We start from the raw sequence: 11678 nt of genomic DNA on the forward strand, positions 1-11678 counted from the left end.
GTTGTGTGCTCCCAACCCCTCTGCCCCCCGGCTGCGGGGGGCGGCTGGCCCCGCTCCTGGAGGGGGGAACCTCTGCTGGACTGGGATGTAGGGACTTGCAGGGTGCAGGATCACCCACCCCTGCCCCGCACCCGTCCAGGTTTGGCTTCTTCCCCCTTCCGAACACCCTCTCTATCCTATTTACCCACGAAATGCAAATGCGGGCGGGCTGGGGGATGCTGCCCCGGCTGGGGGTCACGGCCGGGCATCCCTCCCCAACTACCAACCCTGCGGGGACACTGGTGGGCGCAGGGAGAGCGGGGGGGGGGCGGGGGGGGGGCGAGGAGCCGGCATCAGCCCTGTGAAAACTCAGCCAGTCGGAAGAAATTTGGCCCCGGGGGCTTGGGAGGGTGAAAGCGAGGGGAGGCGGCCCGGGACTCCCGGGGAAGGGAGAGGCTCCCACCGAGCCGGGGACGCCGGGGAGCGGGGCGGGGGGGGCCCTGCCGGGGCCGGGCCGGGCAGCTGGGGCCGGCCGCCTCCACCAACGACACCCCCGCGATGTGCGAGGCTTTGAACACAGAAGTTCCTTTAGGAGGAGAAACTATATTTTTCCCTTCTTTTCCCAAGAAATACAGGGCGGGGGCAACCGGCCGCAGCCCCCCGGGCTGAGCCGGGCGGCCCTTTCCACCCCCCCGCCACAAGGACCGGGGTGCTGCCGGGGACATGCGTCCCTTTCCCCCCGCCCATCCCCCCGCTCTCCTGGTGGAGAGACCAGAGGGGGCGAGGGCTGAGCCCCCCCGGCAGGGGAAGCCCCGGGGACACGCGGGGAGTGGGGCTGCCCTCCCCCCCCCGCCCAGCTCACGTCGGTTCCCACGCACGGCCCCGCAGCAGAGGCGGATCATCCCGACGCGTGTGTGCCTCTATTTTTTTTTTTTTTAAGACGTTAAAATGTGTCAAACGCCACATTTAAATTTCTTTCCAGGTCAGGGAGACGGTGGGGCGAGAGGAAACGCGGGTGATAAGCGTGGGCAGGCGGGGGCGGGCGGGGGGCTGCCGGCGGGCTCTGGGCGCGGGGGTCGGCGGAGCGGCCGGCTGCGGCTCCGGCTTCTCCTCCCGCTTGAGCTCATTCAGGCCGCTTATTCCCGAGGCTGGAGCTGGGCTTTGGCCGGCAGCCTCGCCTGAGTTTGCCAGGGGTCCCAAATATGCGACAGAGCAGGTTGAGGACGGGCAAGCGCTGAGTTTAGCTGCGGGGATGGTCTCGGTGTGGCGGGGGGGAAGCCCAGGGCACGGATTTCCCTCCCCCTTTCCCAGCGCTGCGAAGCCCAGCTCCGCTCCCAGGGACCGTCCCGACTTTCTGCAAAGAAAACCGGGATTTGCCTTCAGCTCCCCAAATGTGTCTGGGTGCGTTTCTGCCGGAGCCACGGGTGCCACGGAGCATCCCCCGGGCTGTCACAGTCAAAAGCTCTCCTCCCTGCACACCCTGCCATCCCCGGCTGCTCCTCCTGGGCTCATCCCGGGCTGCTCCGGCTCCATCCCCGCGGGAAGCGGGCACAAATCCTGCCCCGAGCACCCACTTACAGCCCCCGCTGCCGGCTTCCCCTTTATTTGTTTGTTTATTTGTTTTTAAGGCGACGCGAATTTGTTTTGTAAAATTGACTCGTGGCCCTTTGAAACAAATTGTTATTAACCTTCCCCTTCTGAGCGTTTCATAATCACAGATGTTAGTTTGAAGATGATATCCAAACATCCCAGGGGTACTTTTGATAGCTGCATGGGCGGGGATTGAATGCGGAGGTCGGATATTAAATCAGCGGGATACAGAATTACTTTTTTTTTCCACAAACCCGAGCTAGCTAAATAGTTTCCCCCTCTAACTCTGATATGCATTTCACAATAAATGGCGCGGGCATTTGCATATATAGTGCCTGGGTCCGGGGTTGTATATCGCGTGTGCGATATACTGCATTAACAGACAGCGGAGCGGAGGAACACCTTCACCAAACCTTAGTGCTCAGATGCTTATTGAACAGAGTTAACGGGGAAAAAAATACCCTTAATTAATTACACGGAGGGGCTGGTTGGCTCCGGGGAAGTGCAGATGTATTTTTGCTCGGCCCTAAAATACTTGCTTGGGTTGGTTATTTTTATTTTTATTTAATTTTTTTATGGTACTCTGCTGCTTTGGCTGGAGGAGAAGCAGCATGCCCGGCTAACAGAGAGCTGCCTGCCAGGAAAAAAAACGCTGCCAGGCGGTGGGTGACTCCAGGGCAGCCCTGCCCCTGTCGTCCCTGTCCTTGCTCCTGCCCCTGCCCCGACGCAGCCGGCTTTTTTTGGGGGGGAGGCTTTGGCTTGGCTTCGGGGCTTGTGTGGTTTAGGGCTGTGGTTTTGTCTTTTTCCAGAAAGGGTCCTCCAAGCAAAGCGATGTTGCTCTGCTAAAATTGCAAGAGGCGCTTGCGCGGCAGCCCTTTCTGTTAAATTAATTTGAAATTTTAAATTAACGAGGGCTAATTTAGCGGTGCTGTCCTTCCCCGAGCCAGCGGGGAGCCGCTGCCCGGGCGTGGGAGCGCTGGGCTGGGCGGCGCACGGGAACAAGCAGCGGCTCAAAAGATGGCGAAAGGAGGAGCAGAGCAAGAGCAAGTCTCTCCGAACCTGTGCCTCTTCCCATCACAGCTTTTTACCCCCCTTAAAAAAAAATATCGGAGGCAGGTGAGGAGCGCAGCCCGTGTGAGCCGTTTGCTGCTCTCAGCTGAAAGCCCCGCTCACCCATTGCAAATATTTTTGTATTCCGCTCTGGATAAAATCCAGGCAGCAGCGAGATATTTTTCTGTCCTTGCTCCAGAGACTGAGCTAACTTAGAGAAGTTTCACCACTATTTTATAATATTTTTTTTTTTTAACTTAAAACTAAATACATATTCCTGCTGGTGTCACGCATCTGTTTTCTGTTCCCAGCTCTTCTCGCAGGCTGGGGGAGGACAGGTGGAAACTTTGCCCCACTGCACACTTAGGAGCGGGGCCAAAATTTCCCTCGGTGCAGGCTTAGTGACTCCTAAATAAATAAATAATAAATAAATAAATAAAAATCTCCGTGGGACTTATCCGCTGTGTGTAACACACCCACCGTACCGTTTTGCCCCATCGGATAACCGCAGCTATTTTTCTGTCCAGATTTAAAACTCCTCTTCAGTCCTCACGGCCACCGATTTTCTCCCTCGGGATTATAAATCACCTGCCTCCATTAGTGGAGGTGACCAAAAAAAAAAAAAAATAAAGGAAAATCTCCTCAAAGGCAAGTAAACCAGAAAGGCTGGGAAAATAAAGCGTGGTTTGGGGAGCGAGCCCGGCAGCCTCCCCCCGCCGCCGGCCGCGGCTCTCAGCCCTTCTCCGGGCAGGTGAACCCCTGGGCGCACAGTCCCCGCGGCATCTTTGCTCCTGGAGCAGCTTTAAAAAAATCAAATCAAATCAAATTTAACACACACCCTTTAGTTTTATCTGTGAGTGCGTCTCCTGCAGCAGGAGCCGGCCCGGAGGGGTGAGGCTCTGACTATTTTGGAGCTCTTGTGCCCTTTGTTGCAGCGAGGCGGGGTGACCGTTTTATTTCTGTCCAGCCTGTCCTAAAATCGTGGTCCTGTCATTTTTCCGGGGATGCCAAGTACTTTTACAGGGTGCTTGTTTTCGGAGCGTGACATCGGCAATATTCCCATCACCTCTCTTCCCGAGCTCCAGGTCTACGCGTTTATCTAAGCAGAGGTTTTCCAAACGCCAGAGCATCGCACCACCGGGTATTTAAAGTCTTGAAAAGGTGAAACCTGTTGACAGTACGTGAGATTAAAGAGATTTTCTTGGCCGTTTTCAGATCCTTGTTAACACGCCGGGTGCTCGGTTACGGCTGGCGGTTGCCCTTCTCCTTCGTCTCACGAAATGAATCCCCCAAAGTTTCTTCACGAAGTCAAAAGGCTGGTGAAACGCCTGGCTGCAAAAACCACCTCTCTCATAAATCGCCACGGAATTCACACACACACACACACACACACACCCTCCAAATCGCCGAAACTACGAAACGCTTCTAACTCGAGCTCCAACGCTCCGAAGTGCAATTTAAAGACTATATAAAGATATAGGGATAGTCAGTCCCGAATAGCTCCATTGCAACGCCTGAGTGAGACGGTTTGTATTTCGTAATAAAGTGGGTTGGGGTTGGGTTTTTTGTTGTTGTTGTTTATTATTATTTAATGCAGTCCTCGAGAATTGAAACACACAAAATGCAGCGAGAATGTTCACAATTTTGAGAGCACAAGTTGCAAATAGAAACATTCATATTTCATCCGATTATAAATATTTGATACTGCGATTGTAAAATGCACATGTTTTATAAACTGGAGAGAAGAAAAAAAAAAAAAGAAAACAAACCCTGTGCTTTCTTGCTAAAAGGCAATGTCATTTCATCCTGGCTCCTAAGCAGCTGATGATTATTCACAGAATTTAAAATTACAGTTTATATTTTATAGTTGGATTCTTTCCTTTTTTTTTAATTTTTTGAAGTTTATACTACTATGTACAATGTGTGTCTATTATAGCTGCAAAATAAAGATGTTTTAAGGCAAAGCGAGAAGTTTCCCCCCCCAACAGCGTCGCAGGAGAGCAGCCGCCCACGCACACCCAGGCCCACGCAGGACAGAGCCCCCCCCCTCCCCACCCCCCCGCGTACCGTGGCGACACCACGCTCCGGGAGAAACGGGTTAAACGCAGCACAACGCCTCGAAACCCCGAAAAAACTCCGATTGCAAGGGGGTGTCTGCGTGGGGAAGAGCGGGGGGGGGGGGCGTGGGGAGAAGCACCCACTCCCACGAAGTACGGGGACCGCGCCGTGGGATGGGGATGAGGATGGAGGGGAAGAGGAAACTAAAGATGTTACTTTAATTATTTTTTTTTTTTTTGGGAGGGGTGGTGTTAAAACGCTCCCAAATGCTTCGGGAAGGTGGTGCAGGAACAGAGCTGGACCACAACCCGTGGTCCCCAGCCCGATTGGGGGCCCGCTGCCGCCCTTCCCCCCCCACCACGGGGGTGGGGGCCACCGGCTGGAGCCGCATCCCGGAGCGACTCCCACCTTTCGGAGCTGGGGGTCCCAAAGTTTTCCCAACAACTTGGGGGGGAGGGGGGGGGGGATGCTAACCCCACCCCTGCATCCCTCATCCACGCCTTCATCCCGCATCCACGCACGCCCGTGGGTCTCGGTGGGGGTGATGAGCGAGTGGGGGCTCAGGAAAAGACCCCGGACACGTCTTAAGACGGTGCTTTGAGATTTCTTTCCCTATCGTTACTTATATATATACTTTTTTTTTCTTTTTAAATTAAATTCTCCACCTCTAGCCCCAAAGCCATCCCCAGACACACACATCCCCCCCCTCCAAAAAAAAAAAAAAAAGAAAAAAAAAGAAAGAAAGAAAAAAGAAAGAAAATTAAAAGGGGAGGGATGGGGGGGGGAAAAAAGGTAAAACTCATAGAACAAATAGGAGAACTATTTATTCAGTTCACAGTCGTGTGAAATGCAGCAATAAAAATCTTTGGACTTCAGCAAAAGTTGTTTTTAATTCTTTTTTTTTTTTTGAATTTCAAAAAACAGCGTCCAATGTCCATTAAAACAGCGCTTAAGTCGATAAAAATGTAACTTAAGCATTAAAAAAAAAAATCATAAAGATAGCGTCTAAAATCTCCATACAACCGAAAAAAAACCAACCAACCAAACATCCGGCCCAAACCCCCGAAACCAAACCAAACCAAACCAAAAAAATCAAAAAAATATTTTATAATCAGATATCTTGGATTTTTACACCACCTTACCTGTAAATTATATATACATAGAATATTGCAGAATTATATCTAATACACAATATTTTCACTATTAATGCTGGTATAATCTTTATACACTGGCCCTTATGTTTCTTTTTATTTTTTTTTTTAATTAAATTATTGCATTGTATAAACTTTGACTGCAAACGGCCCCCTCCCTCCCCTACCACCCCCCCTCCCTTCCTCCTCCCCCCCCCCCCCCTTTTCCCTTGGCTATTCACTGTCCGACTTGCCGTCTTTCGCCGTGGTGGAGTGGTTGTAGAGCCCCTGGGCCATGAGGTGCACTGCCAGGGAGTTCTTGCTGCCCGTCGCCTTCTTGATCTTGGCCCGTTTGTTCTGGAACCAGATTTTAATCTGGGATTCGTTCAGCCCCAGCTCCTGGGCCAGGCTCTGCCGCCGCTGCTCCGTCAGGTACCGGTTCGTCTGGAACTCGGCCTTGAGTCTCTGCAGCTGCTCGGCGGTGAAGGCGGTGCGGGGCCGCTTGTCCTCCTTGTTGGGGTTCTTCTTCTTTGGTTTGCGGGAGCGGGGACCTACGGCCGGGAGAGAGGAGAAGCGCCGACACCGACACGCTCCGACACCGTCCCGCGTGGGGGGGGGAACCCACGCTCCTACCCCCGCCACACCACACCCCCCCCACACTCCTCCCTTTAAGTGAAATAAACCCAGCTTTCTGCCAGGGGATGCTCGGGAGGCGGCGGAAGGGGAGCCGCAGCCCCCCCCGCTCCCCCCCGCATCCCCTTTCACCCCAACCAGAAACACATTTTCCAGCCCTTTTCATCCCGGCAAGTAAAGCTGCACCAGAGGCAGCGGCACGGAGCTAAATTTTATTCCCTAAACAGATATTTTTTAAAAAATAAAACCTCCTTTTTTTTTTTTTTTTTTTTTTTTAAGGAAACCTCTATACTTTTTTCCTGCCTTTTTTTTTTCCTGGTGGGTCGCGATAAAAAAAAAAAAAAATAAAAAAAAATGGAAATCAGCCGCCTGTTTACATTGCGAGAAGAAATCCGCCGCTTTGCTGCAGTGCCCATATGGCGCTGCACGGCCCGATCCGAATCGCCGGGATTATTCTCGGGAATATTATTCTCGGCAGCACAAGGAGCCTTTTCTGCCCGGGCCGAGCCATTGTGAGGATGTATGTTAATTAAATATTAACAAAGGAGAGCACTGGAGAACAATGGAGTAAATTCCAATTCAGCCCTGAATATTACCTCTGTGCAAGAGTTTGTTTTCAGACATTACGAACTAATTTTCAACTCGTCCTACAATCCCTCCTTCAGCTGGCCGGCTCTCCGGGTGAAAATCCTAGCTCGCCGCTTTTGTAAGAGAAACCCCCCCCTTTTTTTTTTTTTTTTTTTTTTCCCTGGGAGCAGATCTCCTGCGTGGTGCTTCCCATGCTTTCCCCCCCCACCCCCCCAGTGGTTTATACTTCTTTTTAACGAGGGTTTTACCGATCTGCCGGGGCCAGCCCTGCTCTCCCCGCGGTAGCAGAGGGAGATTTTACCCCCTGGCTTTTTATTTTTACATATTTTTTTTCAATGTTTTCATCGATAATTCCAGGAGGTTCTGCCCAAGCCCTTGCCAAGAGGCGGACCCTGCCAAAGAAGTTCCCCGGCTCTTGGAAATGTCCCCCGGCCCCTACAGAGCTGACCTGCAGCACATGGGGGTGTGTGGGGGGGAATTAAAAGAAAGAAACGAAACGGCGGCCGCTCCGAGGCCTCTTTTAGAGAAATAAGCGTTCGCCGCTCGTTTTTGGCTGGGCAAAAATAATCAAAGCAAGGCGAGGCCTGCGGAAATCCACCCTCCCCTCCCCAAAACACAGCGCGGGGGTGTTTTCCTGGCAGGGAGAAGGGCAGCTCGCCGGGAGGACGAGCGGGGAGCCCCAAACCCAAAGATATGGGGTGGATTTTTTCCCTCCCTCTTTGATAAAACCCGGCAGCCGGTGAGCAATGCCCGGCCGGCCCGGCGGCGGGGAGGCAGAGACCCCTCACTCGTGCCTCCGGCTCCGCTCATCCCCAGCCACCCCTTCATCTAGAAACCAGCCCCCCCCCCCAAAAAAATTTAAAAAGCCATTCATTCCTTCATCTTCCCCCGAAAAAATAACAACAAGAAGGAGGAGAGGGAAGCGGGGAGCGGGGTGTTTTCCCCGCCGCGCTGCTGGCCCCGCGGGCGGGCGGAGGCGAACCGGGGAGCCCGGGGAGGGGGCTGCGGCGGCGGGGAGCGGTCCGGGGTGGGGGGGGTGTGTGGGGGGAGCAGCTCTTACCTGAGGAGGGCCGGTCCGAGTACCGAGTGCAGTAAACCCAGGCGGGCCAGAGCATGGGCTGGTTCCCGGCGTTGGAGCTGGCCTGGGAGCTATCCGAGTCCGAGCTCACCGACAGGTCGCCGCCGCTCAGCCCCCGCGCTTTCAGGGCCGCCTCCAGCGCCGCGGGGTCCCCCCCCTTCTTGGCGGCTCCGTGCAGGGCCAGCCCGGCGGGGCCGCCGCCCTCCCCCCGGCCCGGCGAGCCCGCCCCGCCGCCGGGGAGCGGAGCCCCGGGGGCCGGCGCCGCGGCGGGGCTGCGGCGGTTCTCCGAGCCGGGCCGCCGGGGCTCTCCGCCGGGGCCGCCCGCCTCCTTCCTCCGCCCGAACTCGGGCCGCAGGATGTTGTCGATGAAGAAGTTGGTGATGCGGTGCGGGTGCGGGTGGGGGTGCGGGGGGTCACCGGGGGGAAGCAGCAGCCCCCGTCTCCCGCCGCCGCCGCCGCCGGGCTCCGCGTCGCCGCCGGACTCCTGCGGCTCGGCCGCCTCCTCCCGGGGGCTCCGGCCGCCCTCCTCCATGCTGCGCGGCCGGCCCCGCCGACGGCTCCGCTGCCCGCCCCGCCGCCGGCCGGGCGGCTGCCTAGCGCTTTTTGTTGTTGCTGGTGCAGTCGGTTGTTCTTTATTTTAATTTTTTTAATATATATATTTTTTATATATATATATATACACACACGCACAGGTGTCTATTTGCTTTCGTTTCTCCTGGCCTCGCCCGGCATTCAAAATCCAGAGTTTGCAAAAAAAAAAAAAATTAAAATGAATAGTAATTTTTTTTTTTTTTAAATAATAATAAGGAAACAAAACCAGGGAGACCCCAAAGCCAGCAGCCGAGCCTCCGCGAGTTCCAACTTTGCCAAAAAAATAAAAATACACGGGCTCCGGTCCTCGCGCCGCCGCCGCTCGCCGCCTCCTGCCGCCGCTCAGCCGCTCGGTCCCGCGGCGCGCTGCCGCCTGCTCCCCCGGCCACCGCCGCCGCCGCCGAGCCTCATCCGCCGCCCCCGCGGAGAAAAAAAATAATAAGAAGAATAATAAAAAATAATAATTGTGGTGTGGAAGGTGGGTGGAAGGAGAGAGGGGGGTAAAGGGGAAAAAAAAACCGCCCGGTGCCGGGGCGGGGGGTGGAGGCGGTCGCTCAGCAGCCGGTGTCCCGCGGAGGGCAGGGCGGTGAGGGGCTCCCCGCGGGGCTCCGGCCGGCAGCGCCTCGCCCCGCACCGCCCCACGCCGCCCCGCGCCCGCACATGCGGGGGCCTCCGCGGGTGGGTGGGTGGGTGGGTGGATGGGGGGGGGGTCGGGGAAGGGGGGGGGGGGGGGGGGCGTCCCGCCCTGCCGCCCGCCCTGCGCCGCGCCGCGCTGCGCTACGCCCCGGCGGCCACCGCCGCTGCCACCGCCGCGCCCCGGACACTTCCACTCCGGATTGTTGTCCTTTTAGGTTTTAACGGGGCCCCCGCCGGTGACGTCGCCGGCCCGGGCACTTCGACACGTGCCTCGGGCCAATGATAATGCGGGCATGCGCACACGTGGTGCGGGGAGCTCCGGTAAGTGACAGCACCCACGCCCCTCCCCACCACCACCCCCCTATCCCCCACCCCCCCACACACACACATCCACAAGCCAGGCCCGGCACCGCGGGGATGCGCGGAGGGGAGTATGAAGGGTGGGGGGGTGCCCCGCCGCAGGGCGCGCACCGCCGCCCCCCCATCCTTACTCCCCCCCCCCCCCCCGGATTATTAGGGTTTTTAATTGCCCTTGCTGTTTACCGGGGGGGGGGAGTTGGTATCCCACAATTCCTTGCAGAAATGCATAAATAATATTAAGCGAGCGGCGGTGATACAAAGGGGGTCGGGGGCGCGGGGTGGGTGCGGAACGGGGCCCGTCCCGGTGCCTGCGGGCTGCCCCGGGGGCGGGGGGGGGGGCACGGAGCGGCGCGTCCCCGCGGCGCGGCGCGGCGGTGCGGTGCGGTAATTGACTCGTCCTTCCCGCAGCCGGACGGGAGCCTTTGATCTCCCCTGCCTGAAACGGTGCCCTACTCCCCCCAAAAAACAACGCCTGCCCATCACTCTCCGCTCCCCCCCCCAAAAAAAAAAAAATCACTGCTTCTTCGGACGGGAAAGCGTCCGCTGCTCTTTTACCTTTTGTCTTTAGGGAGAAATGCCCCCCGGAACAAAATTAGGGAGCAAAGTGCGGCTGGATGGCCGAGGGGGTGGCGGTCTGAGGGAGTTGTGGGGCGCGGATCCTCCGCGGGGTGCGCAGGAGGAGGGGGGAGGAGGTGAGCCGGGGGTCCTTCCGCCGCAGCCGGCCCGTTATCTCTCCCCGGGGCCCGGCGGGTGTCACCGCCCCGACGGGGCGCACGGCGGGGGCCGAGCAGGGCCGGGCCGGGGGCGGCTCGGCTCCGGCGGCCGCCGCACCCCGACCCCCGGCTTTCCCCGCTAAGTGACACTTTTATTTGGAGGAGGCTTCCCTGCGGGTGACATGAACCACTCCCCGCCTTGAGGGACAGCGAGCCCTTCCTCTCCTCTTCTCCTTTTCCCCTTCTCTTTACCTTTAATCATTCATTTTTATTTGATTTTTATATGTATTTCTTCTTTTCCTTTGTATTTCGCAGTGGGTCGGGTCCACCAGCGAAGCCCAGCGCTTCGCTGATCCAAAGTTGTTTTGCTCAAACAAGCACCTAGAGGTTAATTTCTTCAAGCGCCCCATGAAAAGCGATTAGCCTGTCTCCCAAGAAGTATTTTCTAATTACTTGGAAGCTCTCGCTTTGCTACTACCCCATAATTAAACGTGTTCAAGGTGCTGCACTTCAAATATTTCGCTCCCGGGCGGACCCAAGTTGCCGATAAAAACTTCAAACCTCCTGGAACCCCGCGTTACCTGCCCGTTCTGCCGGGCAGGAGCTCGCTGCCGGTACCGCGGTATCCTTCCCATTCGTTATCCCGGCTCCTTGGCGGGGATATTTATACCCTGCATAGGACCAGGGAGGAGAATTCCTGAGATAAACTCCAAAGCAGGAGATAAACAAAGCTGTACAAAACAATTACTGCATCTGCCTGTCCTCTGACAATAATCCAGCACCTCAGGTATGCAGAGGCAGCGGGGGAGGTGGCGGGGGGTGAAGGGGTGATCTGATACCTAACCGAGGAAATCAGAATGATCTATTTCTTTTCTTCTTTTTTTTTTTTTTCTTTTTTTTTTTTCTTTTCCCAAGGTTATTTTTATCTGGGAGCTCAATCTCTGTAGAAACATTCCCCCAGCAGCACGTTTTCTCGCCGGTCTGCGGGCGCCCCGCCAGCGGCACCGCGGCGTGCGGGGGCTTTTCCACGGGAACCACTGCGGGTCACCGGGAGAGGTGGCTTGGAAACGGGCTTTTGGCTTCGTTGTCTTCTCTGCTTCAGCCTCCCCTCGCAGCCCTAGTGCTTGCGAAAGTTGCTTCCCCGCACCCCGGCCAGATTTCTTTCCCCTGCGCTCCCCGCGTAGTTTCAACGAAGCTCATTCCGCGCTGCCACCCATTAAAAATATATATATATATATTTTCCCTCCCGCAAACAGGCGAGTGTGCGGGCAC

At 56.2% G+C, this 11678-nt stretch overlaps 1 protein-coding gene across 1 annotated transcript; it reads right to left on the reverse strand.

Moving 5' to 3' along the window:
• Nucleotides 1-6041: 6041 nt before the first annotated feature.
• EN2 (engrailed homeobox 2) lies at nt 6042-8638 on the reverse strand. Its single transcript, XM_054192816.1, has 2 exons — nt 8089-8638; nt 6042-6358 (listed from the first exon to the last, which is right to left on the reverse strand). Exons 1-2 carry the CDS (start codon nt 8636-8638, stop codon nt 6042-6044), a joined length of 867 nt encoding a protein of 288 aa, XP_054048791.1.
• Between the last annotated feature and the right edge of the window lie 3040 nt (nt 8639-11678).

This window comes from Rissa tridactyla, chromosome 2 (assembly GCF_028500815.1).
Source record: "Rissa tridactyla isolate bRisTri1 chromosome 2, bRisTri1.patW.cur.20221130, whole genome shotgun sequence".
Taxonomy (NCBI): Eukaryota; Metazoa; Chordata; class Aves; order Charadriiformes; family Laridae; genus Rissa; species Rissa tridactyla.